At 46.6% G+C, this 13,207-nt stretch overlaps 1 protein-coding gene across 2 annotated transcripts in view; it reads right to left on the bottom strand.

The window, feature by feature from the left end:
• Positions 1–13,207, bottom strand: part of SLC35F3 (solute carrier family 35 member F3) — a 430,572-nt gene that overhangs the window by 4,544 nt on the left and 412,821 nt on the right. For both annotated transcript variants that reach the window (XM_003267271.4, XM_030812665.1), the window contains 3 exons: positions 10,614–10,833; positions 3,231–3,356; positions 1,020–1,212 (listed from right to left, as the gene is read on the bottom strand). In XM_003267271.4, the coding sequence (XP_003267319.1) occupies positions 1,020–1,212; positions 3,231–3,356; positions 10,614–10,833 (539 nt within the window). The remainder of the gene's footprint in view (positions 1–1,019; positions 1,213–3,230; positions 3,357–10,613; positions 10,834–13,207) is intronic.

Consider the following 13,207-nt stretch of genomic DNA (forward strand, 5'->3'; position numbering starts at 1 on the left):
ATGACCCTCTACCCTGATTCAGTGAACTCAGAGTTCCTCTGGGGGCTCCGGGACTTGGGACCAGGAGCAGACACTCTGAGTACTCAGCCCCTCTGTTCCCTGAGTTTTGAAGAAGGGAAATAAGTTTGGAAATGGTAACCACTGAGAAGGTGACTGGGACCACCTTACCAGTTTTGCTTTTCTCTGCTGCTGGCAATGCTTCTGGGATAACTGCATGAACAGGAGCTCTGGGAATTTTTTTTTTTTTTTTTTGAGGCACAGTCTTGCATTATCACCCAGGCTGGAGTGCAATGCACAGTGGTGCAATCATAGCTCACTGCAGCCTCAATCCCTCTGCTCAAGTGATCCTCCCACTTCAGCCTCCTGAGTAGCTGGGACTGCAAGTGCACACCACTGCACCTGGCTAATTTTTAAATGTTTGTGGAGATGAGATCTCATCGTGTTTCCCAGGCTGGTCTCGAACTCCTCGGCTCAAGCGATCCTCCTGCCTTGGCCTCCCAAAGTGCTGGGATTACAGGCATGAGCCGCTGTACCTGGCTGGGATATGTGTTTTTAGATGGAAACTGGGTAAGTCATGTCCTTGGTTGCATTCCTGCCTAGCTCTAGACTTATATCAAGTAATGGAGACAATGATGATGATGACATTAATAATAATGATAATCTATAGTATTTATTGAATATTGACACTTATCAGGCAATGTTCTAAGAGCTCTGCAGGTATTAGTTTATCAGCTCCTTGCTGTACTGTGCTTAGTAGGTAATATGCAACACACTGGGGTATTAGTTCATTATTCAGAGCAGCAGTGACCACTGTGACCACTACATTGATTCTGGCTCTGGAATTCGAATCCAATGTCATCATTTCAAAGACTACTTTGTGAAAAAGAAAGATCTTAAAAACCAGTGAGAACTAAAGAATAGCAATGAGCACTGTTTTCTGCCTTCAGGGAACATGTTTCCTGAGGGTCCTCTGTGGGTGATTGCTTTCTGGGAATTCTGGACAGGTGGTTACCACTTACTCAATAAAAGAACTGAAAATCCACAAAGGTTTCCCCATGGAATGTCATCAAAAGAGCTCCAGTATTCCACTTTGGTAAAGTAGAGGATAATAGGAATGCAGGTGATGAAGAGGATGTTAAACACACCCAAGATGGACAAAAATAAGGCGGCTTCTCCAAACTTAGCACTGCCCAGGAGGAGCTTGAACAAAACCTGTAGGAGAAAGCAGAGGAGGACGGGGTGAAGGCTCACCTCAGACCCCAACATGATGTAAGCGAAGTAGAGTTCACTCCACAACGCTGGGTTTGCACTGCAGGATGGAAACCAGATTCCAGGTGAATTCCACGGGGTTTGGCCTGTGTTCATTTGCTCACATATTCAAATCTCAGCGACATGGCAGTGGAGAGTTGGTCTTTAGCTATACAGAAAGCTGCTTTGGGAGTCATGGGTTTTCATACTAGATTTGATTAGTCTGTGTTGTGTTCCTGACACTACATCACTCAAAAACATCTGCCATGATTACACATCCTCTCAGAGACCCCTAGAAGGGATCCTCGACCCTGTATAAGCAGGTTGAACACCACTGCTCCCAAGAAAGAGTGCTCTGGCTGCAAAGATATTTTCTGTAAATCAAGGGTGGAGGGATTTTGCTCATCTCTGCTCCATCCCACCATGTCCATTCCAGAAATGGCATGGGTTTTAGTGGAATGCACCAAACTTTTATTTTCTTGCACCTGTTCTTTTTATTGCACATCATTTCAGGGGCTTGGAAGGCCGGGAGGAGAGGGTGAATGTGATTGGAGTGGCCAGAAGCTGAACTGAGAGATGCAGATGGCCCCAGGGCAGCTCTTGTGCTGAGTGAGCTGTGGTCTAATTTGAGTCTCTGCATTGTTGTCTCTCTTACTTTTCCTGCTTTCTCCTTGTTCAGCCATTTCCAACTCACTCATGTATTTCCTGAAAAATGCAGGAAGCAGGAAGGCTTTCAGGAAGTAGTAAATGGCTTTCAGCCTCTCACCTAGGAGTCCCCATGGACAAGTAGTAGAGGAGTTGGAGACGGGAATCTGAATCAGAATATTGTGTTCATTGTGGATTGTGTTTCTCCCTGTTTTTTGCTTCTCATTATTAGTCCACAGCTATTTGAGTCTAGCAGAGTGTATGTAGCCTTCTAATATTTCCTGCATTTGGACAGTTGCTAGAGTCTCAGAGTGGTGCTAGATTATCACATCTCCTCAGTGAGAGGTGTTCAGAGAAAGAAAATGACATGTGTGTCTTCCTCTGTGGGAGGTGAGGGCAGGGAGGTGATGAAGGATAAGGCTGAGTTATTTCATTTTCCCAAAACCAGAACACATGGTACTCACAGAGCTGGGAAAAAATGCCTTTTCTTATGACTCTCTACAGTGCTTAGTTATATCAGTCCTATTGTCTGGATCCACAAAGGGCTGATAAGTCTCAAAACTAAAATCTCATTTCTCGTTGAATCTTCTAGGTCAGTTCTCCAATTTGGAGTCCTGAAAATATTTGCATTCTCTGCTATGGATCTTAGGAGAAGGAGAGAGGAGGAGAAGGGAAGTGAGGGGGGAGAGCAGCCAGGGGGCTTGATAAAGTAGGAGGTGAACAGAGAAATGGACCTGGATATGGGAATAAAAATTTGTTTCCTCTAGACCTGAAGTTGGCAAGTGCTTTCCCATGGTTCCCAACATTTCATCGAAATACTTTATTATCCCCATATTACAGCCATTGTACTTTTATTTATTTAGCCTTCAAGGCAGTACTTGAAATGCATATGGATTCATAGCGAGCAGTGGTGGCTGCAAAAACTGTGTGGGCAAAGATTTACATGACAAAGCTGCACCAGATATTCAAGTCTTCCCACCCCATAGGGTGGCAAATGATCTGAGCAAACACTGAGCTTGTTCGCTGCCATCAATGATGTCAGGAATCTGACTGTGTGGATAGGCACCACTCATTTTATCCCAGGTGCCGCAACGATGTGGCTACAGATAGGAAGGCCCAGAGAGCCAAAGCCAAGAGCAGTGGCACACCTCCCCCTTGCCCTCGACTGACGTCTCTGTCTGCCTGTTGCACAGTTGACTCCAGCTATCTAGAGCTGCCTGTCCTGAAGCACAGGTATCATCAGAAGCTGTTGAAAAGTAAAGGACAAGCCATCTAAAGCTGGTTGTGCTGGCTGAGGAGAGCCCAGACAGCTGAGAAAGTTCACTCCCCGGGCGTACCTTGTAGAGGGCAGACATGGATGCTGAGGCCACCACCAGTGCGATGCCGATGACGGAGTGGCTGTGGAAGCCATCAGCGTAGGTCATCATCACAATGCCAGCGATGGCGAGGATGGCGGCCACAATCTGGATGGATGGAAGAAAATGCTGGTCAGGGAAGTCGGGACAGAGTCAGAGGGACTATGCAAGTGGCAAAGAGCTGGAAATTGTGTGGGGTTTAGACACGTGAGGGGAAAGTGGTGTCTCCTTTTTGTTCCTCCTTGGGGGAGCAACAGGCAAAGTCTGACTTCTGTCTAAATTTTTGTTGCTGCTTAGAGAGGGCACTTAGCAAAGCTTGGCTTCTTGACCAAAGAACTGAAACCGCTGGCAGCAAGGAATGGGTGGCATGGTGGTGGCCAGTCACTGCGATTCTTGGGGACCTGAGAAGGAGGTGGTCATAGTTGCAGTGGCAGGTTATTTGGTCATGACAAGCCTAGTAGATAATCCCTGGGAAGCCCCTGGAGATGACCTGAGTTCTTTCCCAGACTTCTGAAAGACCTCCTGTGACCTTGCTTTTATGTATTTCATATCTCAACAGGGAAGCCACCAGGAGGACAGCAGATCTTGTCCCCATTTTCCATCCCAGCAGTGGGGCCTGACAGAATGTCACCTGCCAATCAAGGCTACAAACAATGTCCTGACCTTGGAGGTGCAGTTCCTTTCCTTCGTGGCCATAGGCCCCTCCACCCTACCCACCAAGGCTCCCCTCAATCCTGTGATTGTCCCGATACTGACATCTCAGATGGGACGGAGGCTTCATGGAGTTGAACACATAACTCTTGTGCAAAGTGAAATTGCCAGAGCAAATAGGAGATAAACCATCTGGGACAATATTCCTCAAAGGAGAAAATGCACCAGCACAGAGAATCAATACAAGGACTGATCTGAGGTAGCCATGAAGCTGCAGAAATGTCACCAGGTAGGAGGTGGAGAGGGGGTTGCTGTCAGTAGAACAAATATGTGCAGGAGACGTTTCCACTCCTGGATTTACTGAGAATTTTATCCCTCTTACAAATCATTCAAAATCAACTTCAGCTGTCTAAAACAATATCAAATAGCTAAGGTTAACTGAGTGGCCATAGGATATATGTTTCTATGTATTTTCTCATTTTATCCTCACAGTAGATATTATCATTCACCTCATTTTGTAGACATGAAAACCTAGGCTCACAGAGGTTAAGTAACTTGCCCAAACCCACACAGCTGGTATGTGGAAGAGCAGAGTCAGATTTCAGATCTGCCTGATTGCAGAGTTGGTGCTTACATATATAAACAGGAATGCATGATTCACATAGGAAGTACTGCCAACCTACTGTTAGATTCAAATTGAGGTTGCCTTAGTAGTTAAAACATAAGATGTTTAGGTTAGTGAAACATAATGTGGCTTAATCTCATGCAGTATGTCTGAGTTACGTACTTCTCTTAGGGTATACCTTATACGCTATGTTTCTATATAATGCTGTATCCACCCCTAACGCAGAGGCATTGAAAGAGCAGGTGGTTATCGTGTAAGAGAGCACTGCCTGGCCCAATCTGTCTGCGTGTTCTTTCCGGTATGGGAATTCACTTGTAGTCAGCCACGCCGTTTTGCATCAGATGTATGCCTACATTTCATATTCAAATGCTACATGTACTGTGTAGAAGTGTTCATTAAGAGGAAGAAACAGAGATAGCAAGACCATGAGGGAATTTTTCCCCACAAGAAAATAAAAAAAGGAAAAGTGAGAAAGCAGCGGGGGAAAGAGTTGGTCTCTGCTCCAGAGGACACATGTAATGCAAGAGTGCTGCCAGGAACACGCCAACCCAGGCAGGCATCAGAGGACTCCCAATGAAAAGACAGGAGAAAGGAATGGAGAGAAGAAAATGGCCCAATTCCAGATGCTTGGTACATCTCCCCTTTGGAGATACCCTTTTTTTTGTTTGCTTTTGTTTTAAGACGGATTCTTGCTCTGTTGCCCAGGTTGGAGTGCAATGGCACTATCTTGGCTCACTGCAACCCCTGCCTCCAGGGTTCAAGTGATTTTCCTGCCTCAGCCTCCCGAGTAGTTGGGACTCCAGGCGCCTGCCACCACACCTGGCTAAATTTTATATTTTTAGTAGAAACGGAGTTTCACCATGTTGGCCAGGCTGGTCTCAAACTCCTGACCTCAGGTGATCCACACACCTCAGCTTTCCAAAGTGCTGGGATTATAGGCATGAGCCACTGTGCCCGGCTTGGAGCTACCTTTTATTGAGGCTTTCCAGGCTTATGGCAGAAGTTGGAGGAAATGAAGGACAGTGAGGGGTGAATTTTTTCTGAAGACTTGCAGGGCAGATTTCCAACCTCTTCCTCGCTTCTCTATTGATTAAATAATAAACAGCTAAAAGCTTCTGCCTGGGCTGCACTGTGTAGCTAAGCTGGGGGAAGGGACAAGGGGGTAGGAAATGACAGCATGGTTGGCCATTGACCTTTTGGTCTGTTGAGGAGATAAACATCAGAGGAGCCTGTGCCACCCCATCAGTTCATTCTGACAGGCAGGCAGGGGGACTCTGATCTCCTCCCCCACACCTCCCAGCCTTCTCCTGGGGGTCCCACCCACAAGGCACAGTGTTGACACCCCTGGCTGGAGGCCTTCCACTCTCTGGACAGCAGCAGCCCTGCTATGACCGGACCCACGTGCTGGGATGTGAACTAGGGCTCCTACCTCACTCTCCATACCCTGTGGAGCGCAGCAGGGTTGGAACGTGCCCTGGGCCTTTGGGAGCAGAGCTCAAGATTCCTTCCTGATGCCTGGAATTCCTGTTAAGTTTCCAGTTCTATCTTTTAAAAAGTATGCGCATATGTTACATTTGACACCCTGACACATCTGAGTTTCTTGGTTTTCATGTGACAATATTTTCCTGCCCATTTCCTGCACTAAAACAAACTCTCTAGGAAGGCCAGTCAAGTCCGCTGTGTGGTTCCACGTGCTCCACGTACATCTTCTCTCTACCGGAGCCCCTGGACAGGTGCTGAGGGTGGGTGTGGAATCATGACAACGGAGCTTCCCTGACCTCCCCATGCCTCTCCTTCCTTACACTTTCCTGTCCCCCCAGCCCTCAGTGCTCCCCACGGAACAATCCTAAAACAAAGACTGATGGGTCACAGTGGCCCAAGAGCGAGATGGGTAAGAGCCACCACCTCTGCTTTGTCTAGGGAACAGTTGGCTGGAGGTAAGGAAGGAACACAGGCTGGGGGTTACTGCTTAGCATCTTCATGTCCTCATCCAGCATGGTGACCCACTGTCATAACCTGCCCGGCTGCCAGAGCTCTAGATCTGAGTCCCACGCACCCAGGCCTGAGTCACAGACACACCACTCATCTCCATGACAGTTCTGCTCCCTGTTCCTTGTGGGGCTGAACGGGAAGGCAACGGAAACCTTTGAGCTTTAAAGAGGAGAGAGGAGGGTTGGTGGTGCCCTAGGTGAGGTCTAATCACCGTTCAGACTAGGGCTCCTCCTGCTTAGTCTTGCTAAAAGGTGGCAAGGCCTGGTGCGGTGGTTCACACCTGTAATCCCAGTGCTTTGGGAGGCTGAGGCAGGCAGATTGCTTGGGCCCATGAGTTCAAGCCCAGCCTGGGCAACATGGTGAGACTCTGTCTCTACAAAATATGCAAAAAATTAGCTGGGTGTGGTGGCATGCCCCTGACTACTAGCTACTCAGGAGGTTGAGGTGAAAGGATCACTTGAAGTCAGAAGGTTGAGGCTGCAGTGAGCTATGATAGCACCACTGCAATCCAGCCTGGGTGACATAGTGAGATCCTGTCTCTGCAAAACAAAAACAAACAAAAAAACCTAAAAAACAACAAACAACAAAACGTGGCGGGGTGCCTGTTCTCTGCCAAACAGAACCCCATTTGGAAGCTTTTTAGATTTGCACAGCTTCAGGTAATTTTACAAAAGGGAAAAATGGACTGATTTTTAATCATCCTTCCCCCAACTCTTTCCCTCCCAGCTCCTGGCCTGCTCTCATTGACTCACGGAATACTGGAGTTTGGAGGGAACTGGGGGATCCTCTAGTCCACTCCTTCTATGTCCAAGAGTAGAAAGTAGCCTGGGCTGTGAGCTCCACCATTGCCTGTCCACTGTGTCTTCCCCCATGCTGGGCTCAGGTTGCAGAGGGCAGCCCCCCACACAGAAGGGAGTCACAACCAGATACCAGATAGTGTTTGGGAATGGATGGCCCCTTTTGAAACACTGTAAACATTTTGATTATTGGAAACATCAGCTGGAATCTGACTGAGATGGGAACTGATCTTGGAAAAAGGTCCATGATCCTCAGGAATGTGCCGCTGGGGTTTGAGGACCCCATGGATGACCTCTTAGCTCACCTTCTGTCTCCTTCCCCTGTCCTCCTGGTTTAAAGACCCTCACTGTGATGGGTGGTCCCGAACAGCCCTGAACAATCGGAGAATCTCACCTCCCATTTCCCTTGACATGGAGGCTGGGGGTGGTCTCACTCAGCCTGGCCACAGCTAGCGGGCAGTGTGTGCCTAGGTTTCTACCTGCCCTCATCCTACTCTTGCTTTTGCCACATTAAACTGCCTCTCTAAATGTTCATCCACCAACAAGAGAATTGGGCTGATCCGTCAACTCCCTCCAATTGAGAAGGAATAATAAGAATAATGCCATTAAGAAAAGATACCATCTGTTGAGTTTTATGTGTGAGGCATGCATCATCTTATTCTCACAACTGTTTTCTAAGATGAGTAGTAATATTCTCTCCATTTAACAGAGGCTCAGAGACATTTACTCGTCTGCTCAAGGTCCAAACAACTTATAAGAGTGGAGCCAAGATCTGTGACCTCGTCACTTGACTCTAGCCTAGGACATCTCCATCCCTGAGCTAGAACCCTGACCTGGAGAACCAGGGAACATACAGAAAGCACACCTAAGCAGAGAGTCAGATGGCGACACAAGGAACCAGCTTGGCTTCTTCCACACAGACACTCCAACGGCTTCTCACCCTCTCATACCATACGTGGCCAGGAATCTCCCCAGCATGATAAGACACGTCTGCTTCCTTCTGGATCTGCGCATGACTTCGACCTATTGATGTTTTCCAGGAACCGTGGCCCTTGTGGTTTGAGTAATTGCCTTAATAACACAAGTCTCCTTAGCAGCCAATTCCACAAACATAAGGCTGTGCCTTCAACATGGATTTTTATGTCTACTTGACTCTCAAGCTCATATGCTCAGCCCTCCAGGATGGAGAATATGTTAATTCTTTTCAGTCTTTGGAAATTACCTAATGGACAGTGCCAGCCAACCCAGGTCTGAGTGAAGTCTGAGAGGTCCCATGCACCAGTTAGATATTATCTTGGAACTAAATCTCCAACTGTTTATCAAGGAGAATCTCTCAGTCCCTTTGGTACATGGCAGTGTCTCATGATGGATTTTGCTAGCTCTCTGAACTCCTGAAGAAGAGAAGAGGGAGCTGCAACACAACCTGTGGGAGGAAGCTCTTAGATAACTGGTCATGCACTTCTGAGAGGAATAATGATTATTAGAGAGACTCATAACTGCGCAGTGCTTTGCAAGTTACAAAATGCCATCAATGCCATCACCGACACTGCCTCCTGGGATCTTCATTCAGCGTCAGTCCAGTACCAAAGGCCTTCAACACAAAACTTTGCTCAGTACACAGTGATCAGCAACAGACCAAACCAATCAAGGGGCCAGCATGGCCAGAATGTGCCATATTCTCCGAGGATGATTGTTGGGTAGGGGGTTGGAGGGGTCTTATCCATGTATAGCAATAAAGATCTGGAAGCATCATATTGCTTTCTATGAATTTAGGAGTAGTTTTCAAGTTTTTCACACCTCCTTCTCTTAACCTCAAAAAAAAAAAAAAATGGGTTCCTTCTGCTAGATGCAGAATTAACCTTGAAGCTTCTCTTCCCAGGAACAGGGTCTCATTTGGAATTTTCTAGGGACATCTGAGTCATGCCAAAAATTTCCATAAATTTTCCTGGCTCTTTACAACAAAATAAAGTCAGGAAGGACATGGGTGGGTTGCAGGGGGGCCCAGGACATTCAAGTCTTCAGCAGCCTGCTGGGTGGCTCACTGTGAGAAGTATCTGCATTTCTTGCAGACATGCATCAGATCATTTATTTGCTGAAAGCTTTTCTGGTGGCACAGAGAGTGAGTTTTTATTCCAAAATTAACATTAAGCCTCAAAACAAATTTTCCCCCTACTGCAAGTTAAAAATAAAACTCAGAAGTTGACTCACCTCCCCACTGCTGTTTGGGTAACTTAGGTGGGTGTGAATGCACCATTAGGGTGATGTCATTTTTCCCAGGACAATGAGGGAAGGACGGAAGTAGAGGGCCCTGCACTGGTGGCCAGCAGGGTTTACTTTCATGGGACTGCCCCTCAAACCGGCTGTTAGCTTTGTGGCTTAAGGGGAAAGCTGTACACTAACTACAAGAGAACTAGCGGCCTGGCCAAATGCTCTCGGCGCTGGTTTGTAGCAAGGTGATGACGGGGCAGTGGCAGCTACTGGCCACAGGAGGGAGCCAGTCAGAAGTCTCTAGGGTTCTGCCCAGTGCGAAACTTCACCTGTTTCTTTTATTCGGGGGAATCTCTATTTCAGCTGATATTTGATAGTGCACGTGTCCTATTTCATACAGCTGTTATGAAATCCGACGAGCTAACTTTGACTAGCTTCTAATGTAATTGACTGAGTCTCGGTGTCTCGGTTGTAAAATGAGAGGTAATTCAAGGGATATAATTTCACTCCCCCTTCGTCATTGGTTAGAAGGAAGTGAATGAAGCTGGCCTTTCGCAGTTGAGACTTAGCATGAGTGTGTCTGGCCCACTCTGGCTGTGTATACAAGGCCCAGGCAAAGGGCCAAGACTGCATGCACGCATGGATGCCGAAGGATGCTTTGGGTTTCACGCACATCCTCACCCGAGAGTGGCAGTGTTAGCAGAAAGCTCCAGGCTGCAGGGCACGGTCATGCCACGCCCTACAGCCGGGAAAGCCGCCCATGAGAGACGGGGTGAGCACGCAGAGAGCGGAGCACATCGCCATTCCCAGGCTGGGTCCCCGACTGGCACACACTTTAGGGAATGCTTGTTGAAATGCTTGAAATGAAAGGTGCTTTAATGAATGCTTGTCTAGTATGGTTTGCAAGCAAGAAGGTTGGCAAGGCACACCAAGAACCGGGCCCTCTGCTGGGCTCATTTTCTGCTGCAAATCAGAAGGAAAGTGGTCAGCAGCTTATGCTCATGGTCCAGCACATGGAGCTAAGCAAGCCGATGGGCAGGTTTTGGTTGACATGACTGAGTGAGGGAGGAAGACAGATAATAAGGAACTTACCCTCACTCCCATGAATCTGTCCCTGAGAACGATCCATGAGAGCAAGAACACAAAAGCTTTGTTGCAGCAGAACAACACGGAGACATCCGTAGTGTTTATTTTCTTTATTGCATGTAAGTACAGGTAGTTTGTGAGTGTCCAAAGAACACCAAAGGGTGCTGCCTTGGTAAAAAACACCTTCAAAGTCAAGCCATTGTCTCCAAAAAATCGACAGCATTCCCTAAAACAAGGAAAGAGAGGCATTGTTATTATTTTCCTGGGTTCAGACAGACCATTTATTTCCTATACCAAGTTTTTTTTTAAGCAAATATAGGAAGGGGCAGGGTTTTAAAATTATTATTTTTAATAAACGTCTTTCTATTAAATCCCTTCAACCTATTGCTTTAGTCCCCTGAAACAAATGTTGCACAGTGATCTAATGTCACAGATTCTTCCTTCTGTTCATGTTAAGCTTGGAATTTATGGTTCTATATAGAAGGTAATGTTGGTGTTATCTGACCTGAAAGCCTAATTCTGTGGTGATTGACTGAGGGATTCTGTCACTTGCTGAGTAAGAGAAGGGGGTCACTGAACCTTTTTTGGGGCGGGGGTTGTGGGAGAAGGATGGTAATGGAGGAGGATGGATACTCTAAGACAGGGTGTCTAATCTTTTGGCTTTTCTGGGTCACATTAGAAGAAGAATTGTCTTAGGCCACATATAAACTACACTAACACTAACGATAGCTGATGAGCTACAAAAAGAAATCGCAAAAAAAAAAATCTCATAATGTTTTAAGAAAGTTTACAAATTTGTGTTGGGCCTCATTCAAAGCCAGCCTGGACCACATGTGGCCTGTGGGACAGGGGTTGGACAAGTTTGCTGTAAGAGAACACATTGAAACATAGTTTTAAAAAATGTTGCCCTCAATTGGAATTATTTTTGTGATCAGGCAGGGGCAGTCACTTCTTGGGTATATCTAATACATTTTGGCTATGATACGAATAGTGTTAACTCGCGACCTATTTTCTCCCTGAGGCCATTTTTAGGGTACTTATTCCACCATGTGGAAGTCCCACTTCTCTAAGAGACTATCTAGCACAGGAATAATAAGCAGATCCAAAAGTTCAGAGTCTAACGCGGGGATGAGATGAGGAAACATCTGTAGAAGAAAGTCTTTTGATGCCATTCTAGAGTCTAGGGGGAAGGATCACAGATAGTTCAAAAAATCTTTAAGAAAATTAAAGCCAGTCTTCTACATGCAGAAGAAGGAAGTAGAGGAGGCTGTGGGGAGCTCAGGTGTGGAGAGAGGCCACTGAGAAGGCTTGGTGGACAGCTGCCTGTTTCCTTGACTGTTGGGGAGTGAAGATCATTGCTGGGTTGGGCCCGATGAGCCAGGCAAGGAGATGGACGAGTGAGGAGGCACTGCTTCATGGAAGTCCCTGTCCAGGCTCATGGACATGGTGCAGCACTGCCACAGCTGGGGATGACCTGCCATCCAGGAAGGGAGTCAGCCTGCTAGTGATCTAGAAATAGACTCAGTCCCAAATGAACTGCCACGAGAGCAAAAGAAAAGACATCTCTAGAATAAACCAAATGCACTAGGTTGGGGGAATAGCTCTGGACTGTGCCACTTAATATTAAAATGCAGAGAAAAAGGAGGAAAATTAAAAACAAGAGTCAAAGGGGATTGGGTAAGATTTTAAATTTAATGTTACTATCTATTCTTCCTATCAATCTAGAAGGAAATCTGTCTTTGTTCATGACTGAACTATGGGATGTCCATAGCAGGAACAAGAAAACTCCTTAGAGAAAAGCATGACAGCCTGGGATATTGAGAGAGGAGAAACACACTTACCATTTTGTAGAATCTGGTGCAGTTTGGCCACCTTTCTCTGTACACAGAGTCCTACGTTGCTTCTGAACAAACCGGGGCCAGGTAAAACATTCACATCACTAAATTTATCATGAAACCGATTCAACTGAATTGATTCCATTTTGGCTTTATATAGCTGCAACCCTCATCTAACTGAGAGGCTGATATTTCTGTTTGCCATGTAATTTTCATACAGTATTCCAGCTACATTTTCTATGGGGTTTTCCCAAGCCCCTGTTTGCAGAATAGTCTGTTCCCCCGGGGCAGTGACCGTGAATGATGGCTTCCTTTAGGTTTGTGATTATGGTGGCTACAAAGTGATGCTGGTCCATTGAGTATGACCAAAACAAAATAAAAATATTCTTTCCAGCCATTAATGCCAATCTATCTCCACTATACTTAGAGGTTTCCCTTTCTAAGAGAAGAACATCATGCAAGCAGAATTTCCAAGTTCCACCTGGCTCACTGTCATGAAAAACAATTCATGTTCTGGAAGTGGCCACCCAAGGCTAACTGGACAACCTACTTCCTCTTTGAAAATCCATATTTGACTCCTCCAAAGCCTGATCGTTGTAGGTGGGATGGAGAAGGGACGTAGGGCACAGATATGGCTTGGTATTGATGGCCCAAGTTGCTGGAAATGGGGAGAGAGTGGGGATCCCATCCTGGAGATGAAAAAGGTGAGACTCCGAGGCCTGGCAGAGTCCTGCTGGCCCTTTAAGGCCTCATGGCCAGGAGATC

This window comes from Nomascus leucogenys, chromosome 5 (assembly GCF_006542625.1).
Source record: "Nomascus leucogenys isolate Asia chromosome 5, Asia_NLE_v1, whole genome shotgun sequence".
Taxonomy (NCBI): domain Eukaryota; kingdom Metazoa; phylum Chordata; class Mammalia; order Primates; family Hylobatidae; genus Nomascus; species Nomascus leucogenys.